Source organism: Manis javanica, chromosome 9 (assembly GCF_040802235.1).
Source record: "Manis javanica isolate MJ-LG chromosome 9, MJ_LKY, whole genome shotgun sequence".
NCBI lineage: Eukaryota > Metazoa > Chordata > Mammalia > Pholidota > Manidae > Manis > Manis javanica.
In genome coordinates this window covers 27,761,262-27,776,596 of record NC_133164.1, presented here as the reverse complement: position 1 = coordinate 27,776,596, position 15,335 = coordinate 27,761,262, and the positions used below count along the sequence as shown (strand labels likewise).

General features: G+C 39.1%; 1 protein-coding gene across 8 annotated transcripts in view; it reads left to right on the top strand.

Moving 5' to 3' along the window:
• The first annotated feature begins 37 nt into the window (after positions 1-37).
• Positions 38-15,335, top strand: part of SCEL (sciellin) — a 93,380-nt gene continuing 78,082 nt past the window's right edge. For 4 of the 8 annotated variants that reach the window (XM_073212468.1, XM_073212470.1, XM_073212469.1 and 1 more), the window contains exon 1: positions 14,755-14,821. In XM_073212468.1, coding sequence (XP_073068569.1) covers positions 14,770-14,821 — 52 coding nt within the window. In that variant the 5' untranslated portion in view covers positions 14,755-14,769. Of the gene's footprint in view, positions 190-14,750; positions 14,822-15,335 lie in introns of those variants that run through there. The other 4 variants (XM_073212472.1, XM_073212471.1, XM_073212467.1 and 1 more) reach the window with 2 other exon arrangements.

Here is a 15,335-nt window from a genome sequence, read left to right as displayed (position 1 = left end):
TATTTATACAAGGTGACACCCTCTTTCTCACCACCCACCTCCTCCCTGGGTGACTCAGCCACTGAAGGAGAAGTCAGGTAGAGAGGAAACTACACTCAGGGAAGTCCAGGTGCACATTCGTTTCAGCCAGATCCACCTGAGGAGTCACTGCAGGCTGGACCACAAGTTCAGGTGTTCTACTCAGGAGAGGTAAGTCGAATTATATTTGTTAACATAAATACATTTGTTTTTCTTGCATTACTTTCCCTGTTTTCTTTGCAAATGATTAAAATTAGAACTCACTGTATTAACTTGGTCTTTTTTCTAGTTAACTTTTGACGGTTTCCAACAGGCTGCTCTGCCTGTCGACAGCTCTGCTGCTCCTTGTTGTGCTTTTAACCTCTCTGCAGTTTTACACATTTATGGGCAGCAGAGAAATAAGAGTCTATTTGAGTTTCTGTATGGGAGCTGTGAGCTGGTGAATTCTGTCACACATAGGAGAGTACATTCTGTCAGTCAAGGGACCAGCACCCACTGACTGTTTTCTCAAATGACTACAAAACATGTTTTAAAGATCGCCCTGTTTTCACAGATGATGCTTTTACACGGTCACTATGCTGAGAGATGCCAAAACCATACCCCCTCCACCCTCTTTTCCAGATAAACAATCACATTTCTTGAGTTTTCATACCATGAAATATAGTAGGATGGAGTTCACTGGGGGCTGGGTAGGGGAGATGTTTCACACAGGGATTTATGTGCATTTGGCCAACTTCTCTGTGGTATGTCCTGAGTTCTAATCTAAGAATTGATTAATGCGTATGGAGCAATTTTCAACCTTTATTCATATCCTAGTCCTGAAAAAGCAGTTCTGAAAACCCCTGGATAAGATAGAAAAGTTATTTTAGCCAGGCTTTCCTTTATAATTAAGCTGAGTTGTTAGACTGATGTTTTTTTCCTCCACATTTCCATTCATGGTACACAGTGGGAATCAAATGCAGGGCCCCTTACTGTTTGCAACTAATAGCAAATTCTTCTTCTCCCGAGGGGCGTTGTTCACAGCATACCTGGCTCCGGTTTAAGTTCTAGAGTTTAAATTGCTTCCCACTGCAGGTCTTTTGCCATCTCAGAGGGAGGTAATATTTCAGTTCCCAAAGTTTTACTGGAGAATTTTTTAGCTTGGCTTTCAAACATTTATAGTAATCAGAAAGCTAAAGTATAACATTTGTGGATTTATAATTTTACTTTACATGAAATGTGGTCAAATCTAAAACTGGCTTTTACTTCACAGTTTAAAATGCCGATGTGGTCTTTCTGGTATTTGCTGTGCTCTAGTGTTTAAAGCATTGGAAAAATAAATTTGAGAAAACTGAGATATGACATCAGTAGAAATTTTAGTTAAACATTGGATTGATTCTAAATGTCAGGTTAGACAGAGAATGCAGATAAACAGGCCAGGATTTTTATTAAAATTTTAGCTTCATGTAAATCTTAGATTCAATTGACATAAATTTTCAGTTGCAATGCAACATAGGCTCATCTAGTCTAACCTATAATTTCTAGATGAGGACAGTAAAACATTTACGTACACGTTAAGCAAGTTGCCAGGATCATAGTTAACAGAACCAGAATGAGAAGCTGGACCACCTGACTTTTGTCTTACTGAATTTTCTTAATAATTTTTCATATTTCTTTCACATAAAATATGTATTATCAGTAAATGAGCTTCCCTCTGGCTTTTAAAAAGAACTATAAATGATATGAAAATAAGAATGTCCTTATCCAATAATACTTGAAAATGTTATTACAGTGTGTATGGTGTGACTCAGATGTAATAAGATACATTGTTAATTTGTGGTTTGTGGGTCAGGCTTGCTGTTTATTATATTCCTGGGGTTTAGTTTCAGCCAACCCTTCTGTAGGAAGGTGACGTGGTGTGAGTGTATAGGCGGTGGTACACCCGCCATGGTCACCCTCACCTTAGCTACCATTCTCTAGGTGCCATTTGGCTGGCTGGCATCTCTAACCACCATATTTTGACTGAAATACTTGAGAGATTCATTTTCCCGGAATCTTTGTAAACAAAACAGAAGATACTTTTTGAATGACTGAATGCATACTGTAGAGAGAACCACATCTCATTCACTAAGCAGTAAGTGTAAGTAAACAGTGTCCCTATGATTCAGGTATGAAATGGAAACATTCTTTTCAAGAAGGAAGTGACAAAATCCTGGCCAGAGGCCAAGGGAAATCTTTGTTAATCTCACACCACTTATCTTCTGACATTATTCTCTTCTAGGCCATTTGTTGATCATTTCCCCTTTTCTGTTGTTGAAAAACTTTGAAATAAGGGGATGGTGTATTAGTTGTTGTGTACCTGTCTGCAGTTACTCAGAGTTCACTTTTTAATCAAAGTCTTTATCAAACATATTTCTTAAGTGTTTCTAGTTGTAAAACTCCATGTGATTTTAGAATTTGGGAAAAACCCTTCTTCAAATGGATGCTTTGTCAAGTAACAGCTATACTCATTAGCTTTACATGTTATGTTAGTTGCTAAACATTTTAATGATATGATTCATCCTTTTATTGTAATTATTAATTGAAGAGTATATTTTATAGCTATCCATTAAATGACAACTGGTTTACTTCTGGACTTGGGAACCATTAGTCCTGAATATTCACTGTAATTGTATACTTGAGAGCTTTAAGCATCTAAATAATTTATTCTGTGTTCCAGACCCAAGCTTCCCTGGCCTAAAATGTGATTAAGTCTCCTTTAGATGGTACCTCCTTGGAGAAAGTAGTGAACTATGGACCACACTTTTCAAACAAGAATACACACAGCCCAGGAGACTGCGGCAGTATTCCAGAAAATGCACAGGAGCTGTTGGATAAGCATGCTACATCTGCACCAAGAGCTAATTTTAGTTAAAAGGTTTTGGAGAAAACTGTCCCCCACACTGTGCCCTCTTCCACTAGTCCCTGTATTTTCTCTCTTGTCATTAGGCCAAAGTTTTAAAGGAATTCCTATAGAAAAAACCACAGCACAGGACTCTGAAATCCAGATAGACTTGGATTTAATCATGACCCCACTTTGACCAAGGGTAACTTGTATGATCATTTTTATATCACAGCATGAGCAGATAAAAAGAAAATTTAAGATTCTTACTTAAATAAATAGATGTATGTATGTGTATGTGTATATATATATATATATATACACATATATTTGTACAGTGATACAATATGACATATGCATTATTATTTTTTCTTTCAAAATAGCACAAAGAAATGTAAAATACTAACAAAAATTTTCTATGAGAAAAATGTGGCACCCAGACTAAGGAAATCAAAAATTTACTATAAGACAAAGATTTTCTTGAGTGAAAGGTTTCTTGGGTATTGTTCCTGGATGGGACAGATTGAATATCACAAATGTCACCTCTTCCCAAACCATTTTGTAGGATTCATGAAATTTCAGTCAGCAGTTCCAATAGAATATTTATTTTGGAACCAGAGAAAATAATTTGAAAGTTTATCTGATAGAAATGAATGAGTGAGAATAGCTGATAGAATTTCTCCAAAGGAAATTAATAAGGGGTGCTTGTGGTGGTATTACAATGTATTATAAAAAATGCAGTAATTAAAACAGTTTGTTTCTATTGCCAGAAACTAAAGACAGATTTCTGGAATAGAACAGGCATCAATGAAGCATGTTCTAGAATATAATAATTTTATATGTGACAAAGGAAGAATCATATATCAGTAGGAAAGGGATTCATTCCATCATTATAAAAGTAAATCCATACGGATTAGTGTTTCCATGTAACAATTAATGTATTGTTTTAATTAGAAGAAAAATGTGTAAATAATCTCATTTGTTCAACACATACTCTGCTAAAGCTGATTACGTACCAGGTACATAATAAGTTTTGGAAGTACAACAGTGGAGAAGATGGTCTTGGTTACAGCCCTCAAGATTTAAAATGTGTGTGTGTGTGTGTATGGTGGCAGTGGCGGGGAGGTGGAGGAAGAATACTCAGCCACACAAACAGGCAATTTGTCTGGTAATGTGGAGAGGTACCTTTTGCTATTTGAATGCTCAGTAGAGCCCTTAACTCAGCTGGGGGAGGTGGGGGTAGGGCAGATTGCAATAGTGTCACTGAATGCTTCCAGGAGGGTATGTAACCTGTGAGCCCTGAAGGATGATTGGAAGTCTTTCCTGAAATGAGTAAATAGCCTAAAGATGACAAAAGGGATGGGACCTTAAGGAAGTTTGTAAATTATCCATTGGTTGATATTGTGAATTTCTTGTTGCTCTTTTCTTTATATATCAGAAATATTTATTTTTACTTTTGCAGTTTTCACTTAGCTTCTAATGTTAATGTTTTTTTTTTGACCAGCAGCTTTCAATTTTGTAATTCTCTCTTTCCCTTTATGAATTCTTTTTTCACTCTTTAAGAATCCCTGTAGATTCTCTACGACACCTCTTGAGTGTTGGAGTATGGAGCAGGGAGAAGTGAGTCTGGAGTGTATGGGCTTGTGAGTCTTGATAACAACTTGGATTTTCTCTTGACAGAAATGGATCAACACTGAAGGGTTTTAAGTAAGGTGATGACTACAGTGGCTCTAGTGAGAATGAATTAGGAGAGAGTATGTCTAGAGATTGAGAATATAGCTAGCAAGCTTTTCAATTAGTAAGCAAATTATAGTAGCTTAATTTGGTAGCTTAAATATAGAAAGAAATTCATTCAAGAGATGTGTAGGCATGGAGTCATAGGAGTGGGTGATCACTTGGATTTTGAGGTCAGAAAGAAGTTTGATGAAGGGTCCACAGGGATTTTTAAAGAGTGAAAGAACTCATAAGAGGAAAGAGAATTACAAAATCGAAAGCTGCTAATCAAAAATATATTTGAATCAGAAGGTCTGTGAAAATTGGAAAAGTAAAAATGAATATTTCTGATACATAAAGAAAAAGGAATAAGAAATCTATAATCAATGGATAATTTACAAAATAAATAAAATTATGAAAATGTGCAATTGAGACAAAAGTATTCTACTTTAATCTATTAAATTATTAAAGAAATTAATAAATTATTCTAAATGCCAACAAATGTATGAATTATTGGATGCTGCTGGTGGATTATAAACTGCTATAAGGTCTATGGAGAGAGATTTAACAATAGGGATCAAGAACATTTTAGGAGTTATACCTTTGGCAAGTAATTTCAGTTCTAGGGATCCATCCAAAGAAAATAATTGAGATGTGGTGAAAGATTTTGTATGATTTTCTTAGAAACAACAGAGGAATTATATTGATAGATACACAAGATGAAATATTTTGTAGTGGCAGAAGAAATGATTATTTAATTATTTTTAAATGGCATTGAAGAATGTGTATCAGTAGGACCTATGGTGCAAAGGAAAACCCTAGAAGAAAATAATGATTGATGAAAGGTGTCTGATATTTTTTTTTCTTTGTGCTTTCTAATATTTTTCACATTTTCTATTGAGCATAGCTGTGGTGAATATGAAATATGAAAAAGTACCTAAGGTAATTAACAGGGTTTTGGCTCATAGTCCACAGTCAAAATTTGGGTTTTCACTCATTTAACAAATATTTTCAGCTAGAAGTAAAAATAGCCCATAAGGGGCTCAGATGGTAGATAATTTTTATTAGATAGCATTTTATTAATGAGTGTTAGATCAGTGTCTTTTATAAAATGAAATAGATAATTTTCCCAGAAATTAGGACTCTTCATGCTAAAACTTGATGTTAATATCTGTAAAGGGTAGGTGGTGAAACAAGGACAGATAAGGTGATCAAACTAAAAATGAAAACACACAGTAAGAAAATTTTATGGTTGGTGGTTATTAGACTCAGAAAATTGGTAGTATATAGACATCTGGCTGGCTAAAATTTCCACTACAGTACATTTTGTACTGTTTCACCATCAGTAAGCAAGTATCCCAATGCTAGCTAAGCTATAAAACTGTGTGACTGCAGAAACAGCACATTTCCAACCATCACAGCAGGCTCAATGTATCTTTACCAGCCTGGTAATTATTGGATTGCCTTCCACACTGCATCTGAAAGCTAAACACAGTCCATTAATTTAAATGGACTTGTTAACATTTACATTTCATGAATCCTTGTTTATTTTTTCCTTCATAATATTTCATGTTCTTTTAGATGATAATTAGTTGTTTTACGGTTTGTTTTATTTATCTTCCAGAAGATAATGCTTCTGTTTATTGGTTTATAATTATTGGGACCCTCTTATTCTTCTGTTGAAAATGGTTGAGTAGCATTTGTCTTTTTCTAGTTTCTAGGAGATTTTCCCTGTTACCAGTGATTTCTGGGAAACAAGAACTAGTGGGTATGGCACTATTTTGGATCCATGAAACCCTCAAGACTTGTTCATACACAGAAATTACCACGGGGTGTGTACAGATGCCATTTTCTAGACTTTTTTGCTGTGTTTATTTTCTTACTCCACCTTAGCTTTTTTATATTTTTCCATTACTTTGCAGATTTCCCCTGGGCAACTATTCATTTCTGATTTTTTCCATAAAGATTTCTCTCTATATATATATATTAGAAGCTTGATAATTGAAAGATTTTAGAGCAGTTAAAAGATGCAATTATCACTCTATGCTGATCTCATGATACTTTGGTAAAATGATCAAAGAAAGTCTGTAGCAAATCTCCCTGTAGCTGTGGCCCATCATGGATCTCCACTGTGAAGGAATGTCATTCATTCTTCTTCCCCTTTCTTTTGACTGGGTAACTTTCCACCTTTTGGCTCCCTGGGGTTCTGGGACAGGAACTTTGGTGTCAGGCTGATTGGAGTTGGAATCCCAGCTTTGCAGGAGCTAGGGAGCCTCAGGCAAACTACTCATCCTAAAACCTCTTTCCAGAAAGAATTCATTTCACCCACTGCCCGCATTTCCAACTCTTGCTCTACCTTCTACAGAAAGATTCTACCTTCATTGAAATCATTCATCATGAAATTTCATTAAGGTGTGGAATAAAGATAATAATAGCATCGACTTAAAGCATTGTGTGGGTCTTAAATGAGGTAATACATATAAAAGCTAAGCTCAATATAGCTAATATTATCATATGACCCAAAATACCAGCAGTTGGAATCGAATTATTTTTCTTGTTTTTTTCTCTTTTCTTCTCTCATCTTCTGTTTTGTGAGACTATCTTCTGCTGCCTTGTTTCTTTTTTGTCTTAATTTTTCTATTCTCTTTCCTCTTTGCAACATTCCATTCCAGTTTCTTTGCTCACACAATCTTTCTTTTTTTTAAATTTTTTAATTTTGATATCATTAATATACAATTACTTGAACAATATTATGGTTACTAGACTCCCTCCATTATCAAGTCCCCCCCACATACCCCATTACAGTCACTGTCCATCAGTGTAGTAAGATGCTATAGAATCGTTACTTGTCTTCTCTGTATATACTGCCTTTCCCGTCACACAATCTTTCTTAAGAGAAAGTCAACAAGGAATGGTGAAGACAGGAAGTCAAGAGGCATTTTGTGCTTGGGTGGGAAGGGAACAGTGAGATCCACAAAGTTTTTTGTCAAGAGGACCCAGAAGATGAAAGAGGAGATTGTATCTCAGTTGGGAGTTGGCCCAGCGAATTCTTGGGGTTGGGACAGGAGGTGCTGGGTTTGGACCAGAGGATAGCTGATTGCTCAATAGACTATATGCTTTCATGGACATGCTGTTATTAAAAATAGAAAACACTGAAGGAAATTGAGAAAGGCCATAGAGAGATGAAGGGAAGCTGAAAAGAGACAGATTTTAAAAATAGGGGATGTTTGATAGTTTCATATGCATCCAAAGAGAGTTAAGAAATTGAATGGTTTTGTGATTCATAACTTAAGAAGGGTGATTTCATCTAAAACCTAAAGATAGATGTCTTTGGGCAGAGGCTGTAGGTATTTAGTAAAAACTGACTCTTTCTGGTGTTTGGCCACAAAGAGGAAATGAGAGATGGGCCAGATGTTGAGAGGTTTTTCCTCTATCCTTATTGACTTTGGCATCATGATTTCACATCAGAGGTTTTTGTAGTTCCCAGCATACTAGAGACAGGCAGCTTTCCTGCATCTTTTCCAATAATATTCTACATTTAGAATACAGTTGGCCAGTGCATATGCCTAAGCATGGCTGCTGTCTGCCATGGTTAGGCATATGCACTAGTAGTAATAGCTGTTTGAGGAACCAAAATTAGTTTCATCTTTTTCTTGAGAAGTTCCAAAGTGAATTGAGATGAAACTAAAGGACAGCACTTAAAAATAAGTCTACCTGGCTGAATTGAGGCTACTAGGTTGTCATTATTCGGGTGTTGCATAGATTTGAAATTCAGGATAACTGCAGGAAATAAGTAATTCTTTTTTGAGATGACAGAAAAATAAGGTTTGGGGCATGTATTTTTTTGACATTACAAATTTGAGAGATTTGTATTCTCTATTCTACAAAAGGATATTTTTAACAAAGACATAATTCACAGAGACATTTATTGTTGATCCAATTTTTGATAATAGTATAAAAATAGCTATTCATAAAAATATTGCTTTATATTCTGGGTTAGATGGAAATAGTTCCATTGCAGTATATTTCTGTGGCATTAGAGGTGGATGAAACAGGGGCTTCCACTTTAGAGCTTTTAAATTGGAGCTTCTAGAAATGGTCTGGGGCTTCCAAATGGGCTGACAGGAGACGGTTAGGGTGACATGGTCAGTGAGTCCTAAGAAGGAAAAAGGGAGCAGGTAGGGCTGAGAGAGGTGGTGTGGGAGATGTAGGAGAAACACATGTACATTTGAGGAGAAAAATATGTATTTTCCCACCATATTAGTCATTTTCATGAAAAATAAACTGCATACTTATTAAACTATTATCACCTGAAAATAGAATACATTATATTTTCCTTTCTTATTTACCTTGTGTCAATGGACAGCATGGGCCTAGGAAGGAGTATAAACCATTACCAGGCTAACTAATAGGGAGATACATCCAGGGAGGGGGTCCAGTCAGGAATAGTGCCAGGACACTTACTGCTTCTCTGTGGCCATGGGAAGGGTGAGGCTTAGGGCTGGGCTGCCCAGGGAGGCTGGAGCAGCCATTCATTACTTCTGCTCCTCCCAGCTATTCTCCCATTATCTTCCTTCTTTTGGAACTCCAGGGCATTTCTCTGAGTGTCTGCTGTTGGCTGTGTCACATGGTACTTTGACATATACTGTGTGCTAGGAAAGAGTCCTGTCATTGCAGACATATAGACCTAATTACAGTTCCTGGTTTTGCTGCTGGCTGTGTGACCTTGGCAGGTAATTTAACCCCTCTGGGTTTTGGGTTGCTATAATTACAGGTAATAGTGCTCATTTGGAAAGATTAAATAAGATAATGTGCATAAAGCTGCAGCACAATCTGAAGCAATAGGAGGGACTCGACAAATGGTCTTTATGACTAGGAACACTGAACATATAGACATACTGCAAGAAAGAGTATTTTATTAGCAACTAATAAAAGAGTCACTAATATCTCATATCTTGTAGACCACCTTGGCTAGACCTATTTGCTCCATGATGGCATCATAACAGACAGGAAGAGCATGAAGCTCGAGTAACAACAATATGGAAAACAGTCTCCTGAGAAAACTAGTCCATTTTCCTCTTGCAAGGGGAGGTCTATAGATAGATAATCCAGGGCTGCTGAGGCAGCTGTATGTTATTGTCTGTCAAGGAACCGGGATCCTCCTAACTTCCTGCTCTGTTCTGCCTTCCTTAGTGTGTGACTTTACTCCTTGTGGTTAGTCCAGGTCCCAAGCTGGCTGCTCCTACCTTCTGCCTGGCGTCCTAGCTTCAGAGAAGGAAAAGGGTGAAGGCCAAGTTCTTCCCAAGGACTTTCAAGGAAGAGGTGACAAGGTGAAACTGGAGTGTCCCAGAGAAAGCAAGTGGGTCCATCCAGAACTATTCTTAGAAAGTGTCCCTGTGACTCTGGGGCACAGCCAGTGGGTGTTTATATGATCCGCAAGGCTAGTCATTGGCAGGGAGAAAGAGGTTAAGGGCCACAAGCTTGTTTGGGTGGCTTATCTTATTTAACTCCATTTAACTAGGCATCTGGAAGAATGCCTAGCTGCCAAAGACATGAAAATATCAGATCCTCTAGCAGGATGTTGGATCTGTTTAGAGCCAGTCCTAAATATGAGGTGAAGAGGAGCTACCTGTTTTTCTTTACACGACACTCTGCAGGAAATGCTGACAATCTGGGAATCCCTGGTATAGAGGAAAAATGAGCCTCAAGCTAGAATGCCTCAGGTTGAGCCCCAGATTTGCCATTCATTAGCTACTCAAACCAAGTCTCTGTTTCTGCCTGCAAAGTAGGGATTATTACTCTTAAAATACTGTTGTTGGAAATTCCAACAAAAAATCGGAAACCAAATGAAATAAATTATAAATTACAATAAAATCGTCTAAAGTATTATTATCATCTGAACTCTCCTCCTTACCCAGCAGAGCCTAAAGGGGCAGCAGAAGCCTGTCTGGGAGAAAAATTGAGTTGGGATATGCATAGGATGTCATGGAAAATCTAAAACACAACTTCCATGTAGAATCATACATATGTCATCTTCTATGTCTGGCTTCTTTCACTTTGCATGTTTCAAGCTTCAGCCATGTTGTAGCATACATTGATACTTGATCCCTTTTCATTGCTGAGTAACATCTCACTGTGGATATACCAACATTACACTTCCATTCATCCACTGATGGACATTTGCGTTGTTTCCACTTTTTGGTTGCCTTGAATAATGCTGCTATGACCATTTGTGCACAGGATTTTTAGACATATGTTTATAACCAAGGGAATGTCAGAGAGGACACAGAGAAGGCTGCTCTGTGAGGGTGTGTCTGCTGCCATGGTTCCTCGGGAGGCTGCTCTGGTTCTCTTGCGTTGCCAGGCACTGGAGGCAGAGCTCATGAAACCTCCAAAGAGTGAGATGTGCAGAGGCAGGCAGGCTCCACTGCCAGGGTGCCCGTCTGGTCTTGCAGTGACTCCTGATGAGCATTATTGCTGGTTGTTGAGGAACGACTTGGCTTTGTTTTAAAATCCAGATTCTGCTTCTTACCACCTTAGGCATGTTACATACTCTCCCTGAGCTTCAGTGGCCTTACCTGAGATGGAGGGTAATAGCTGCCTCGCAGCATTTGTGCAAGGGTGACAATGCCTGTGAGGTGCTCTGTTCTGAACAGGCCTCTTGCTATTGGCCATTGCCCTCTGTAGAGGGACAAGTGAAAACACAAAGGCCACTGATCAGAGATAATTGTGGCATGAAGTCTTTGAATGACTTAGCCATTTTAGAAATGTTTAACTCTCTTTTCCTGTAAGTATTCTATTAGGTTGCTAGGGCTGCCACAACAAATACTGTAGACTGGTTGACTTAAGCAACAGAAGTTTGTCACTTCACAGCAGCAGACCCACAGACTCCAAGAAGGGTGTAGCGTTACCAGAGGGAGAGCTTGGGGAGGGTGGGTGGGGAGAGAGGGAGAAGGGGACTGAGGGGCACTATAATCAGCACTCACGATATCGGTAGGGCACGGGGAAGGCAGTATGGCACGGAGAAGACAAGTAATGACTCTACAGCATCTTACTACACTGATAGTGACTGCAGTGGGCAGGGGTCTTGGTAATATGGGTGAATGTTGAAACTATGATGTTGTTCATGCAAAACCTTCATAAGATTGTATATCACTGATACTTTAATTTTAAAAAAAAGTTTGTTATTTCACTGTTCAGGAGGCTAGAAGTACAAGGTCAAGATGACATCAGGCTGGGTTTTCCTGAGGCCTCTCTCCTTGGCTTGCAGATGTGGCCTCTTGTGGCCTTTTCCTTGTACACACACAGTCCTGGTATCTCTGTGTGTGTCCAAATTTCCTCCTCTTATACGGCCACTAGACAGATCAGATTAGAGCCCACCTAATGGCCTCATTTTAACTTAATCACCTCTCTTAGGGCCTGTCTCCAAATACAGTCACATCCTGAGATACTGGGCATTAGGGCTTCAACGTATGGATTTGGTGGTGGGGTGTGTGTGTATGGTACAATTTAGCCCATAACAAGCACCCCAGAAGCTCCCACTCTTCCCCAGGCACTGGAAACACAGAAGGGATAGACTTAGGCTTGCCCACAGGGCGCTTCCAGTCTTTTGGGAGAAACAGACAGATAGACAGACAGCTGTTAAACGCCTCTTCCTCATTTACCCTGCCCCATGTCTCGCAATTGAAAATGCAGTCTCAGCGAATGTATCATTAAATATACGTTCAGCATTTTGACCACCTCAGAATCCCAGCTCACTCAGCATTGGACTCTCTGGGTCTTTTCCAGCTCAGGGAAAGGATTTATTAGAGCCCATTTAGAAAAAGGAAATAGATTAGCCAAGAACATGGAGAAGTGGATCCAGATGGAGGTGAAATGAACAAGTGGTGGAGACTGAAGTTTGTCTTTACATGCCTCTTTTTCTCCCCTTTCTGTGACCTCCGAACAGCCAGCCAGGCTGTCCTACCCTCCCTGTGTGTCTGTAGCTCAAATTCAAGGCTCTTCCATCCCCTCCCCCCACCCAGCCACATTTCCTGTTGCTGTCTTTGCTCTCTGCTATCCAAGGTGATGGAAATATGAAGCTAAGAATCATAGAGCACCTACTGTGTGTCAGGCAATGATTAGATACTTTACATATGTCATCTAATTTGATCCTCACAATAGCCATATTTGACCTCATTTAACAGATAATGGAGCTGAACTATAACATCTAGGGTGACAGAATCAGTAAATAGCATCCCACAAATGCAGATCTAACTTCACTAAGACCCTCAGGCTCTCGGCTATTAGCAGAGTAAACAGCTCCTGGTCTCTGTGAAGACAATGTCACAATTGATTCCTCTGGTTGGTAGTCTTAGGCTGGGGTCCCTAGAAGCAATGCTGGAGAGGGATTTGGGCACCTGTGACTTACTGAGGATACACTCTCAGGAGAAAGGAGAAAGGGAAGCAGGAAGGCTGTGCCCTCTGCTAGTCTAGCTTCACATGACCTGAGGAGAGGTCCAAAGCATGAATCAACTGAAGAATTGGTTCTACTCTGAGGCAGGAGACACCTTTTTATACAGGTTGTCCGTCACTGGCCGCAGGTTGAAGAGGATGAGAGGCTGTAACCAGGCAGCCCCAGCAGCTAAGGGCAGCTCTGCAGTGGGGGAGCCCGTAGAGCCAAGCACCAAACACATAAAGGGGACCAGCTTCCACTTCTCACCTATTCTAGAGATACTGGCATTTTAAAATAAGACCCCTGGGAAAACATGCCTAGCACAAAGGAATGTTTCTATTCAGGCAGATTACTGTAGGAGATTGCTTTTGTATCAGATGGTAGGAAATGGGGGCCTTTAGGACCCTCAGGTTAGACCTATAAACAGCTGTCCAGTAACACTGCCTTAGGTCAGAATAGCATTTATCGTTTAACAAAGCAGTTTTTATGTATGTTATACATTTGATCTTCACAACCTTCTGTGGTAGATTGCAGGTTTTATAGGCATTTTATAGGCAGATTAAGTAGTTCAATTACAGAACTTTGACTTGATAAATTAAAGCTGGTTCTAGGACTTACTTCTGACTTGAGAACTAACGCCCCTCTAATATCCCACACGTTGGGTGGATTCTACAAAAAAATACACTGCTGTACCTAAGGTTAGCAACCATTGCTCTTCGCTCAGGACTTTTCCAGTTTTAGAACTGAAAACGCCACGTTCATGGAAACCCAGGGCCAACTTGTCCATTCAGCAGCAAAGGCTGCCTAGGGCACATGACACATTTAGGGGCCCACTAAAGGGTCCTAATTTTAATTCCTTTTAACAACAGAAGAAAAAAAATGAATATAATAATAACAATGAATATATGATAATGAAGCTGGCCTTCATTTTTTATTCATCTCTATCTAAAATAGTCATAAAATATACCTTTGAACTGTGTGTGTGTGTGTGTGTGTGTGACTGTGTGTGTGAAGGAAGAGGCTCACAAAAGCAGAAGTGCCTTGGACTCAATCATAATGCAGCTCTGGAAACACCATCAGTCCCCAGGAAACTGGGACTCAGAGCCGCCTTAACCCTTTAGCAGCTTAGCAACAGTGGTTGGTCATGGCTAAGAAACTTTGGGCTTTCCCATGCAGTGGTTGCCTAAAATCACCTGTGTTTCCCCAGATCTTTGATGTGCATGCCTCTCGCCACTTCCGTTCCAATCATACATCAGTTGCCTGGGTTCACTTGGCTTCCCCAGAGAGGAGATGCTGATGACCCTTTTCCGTATACTGTGCGTACTGTGGATTCCATGTCTGTGTCCCTGTTGACCTGAGCGGACACTTGCCTCACTCATCTCTTCACCCCCAGCTCCTCACTCAGTGTCAGGCACACCAGAGGCACTCAGGGCATATTTATTGATTAAATAAATGAAGTAATTGATAGTCTGATTCAGCCAGTTGCTTATAACATAACATAGGGGACACTAAATGCTCTTGGCCTCAGTTTCTTCATCTGTAAAATAAACACACTGGGATAGATGAACTTAGGCTTGTAGTGGTCATTTTATGTCACGTGTTCATTATATTAGATCACATGACTGTTGGTGTTATTGAGAAATGTGTCTCATTAGCAATGAAAGAGTCACTGGTAAATTCTTCGAGTCGTGGTCGAGTTTTCCCTTTTCCCCATTTTTCTTTCAGACTCTTCCTGGAAGGCAGCATGTCCAATTTTTTCTTAAGAAAAGTGTCTCCCAAAGGAAATGGTAATGTAGGTAATGTTTCCCTTGCTCAGAATACTTAAAAATTCAGAGGAAATAACTCACAGGTCCTGATTCTTTTGCATAGATATCGAATACTTAGAAGCAACAGTCTAATTTAATTAGCATTGTTAAAATTAGGTTTACAAAAAGTAAGAGTGCTACAGCTTTTATTCATCTAATTGTGATTCAAAGATTTTTTTTTTAAATAAAAATGTCCTTTTTTTATGTGTGACCTATGCTCTGGATCCTGTGAGATCAAAGTATTAAGTGATTTATAATCAAAAGCAACAGGGCTCTTTGACTATTATTTACCAGATACTTTTAAAACAACCTTGTGTGTATTTCTGAGGTATGTTTCTTTTTCTCTTTTGTTTTTTTGAGGCATATTTCTTTTTGAATAAAATGGTCAACCCACTAGCCCTGGCTTAGTCTATGCCAGGCCTGTGGATCTACACTCCCGGGTGCCACACAGGGGTTCAGGCACTGCATTGGCAGTTTCACTTGGCAGCTGAGCAGTTCGATCTGT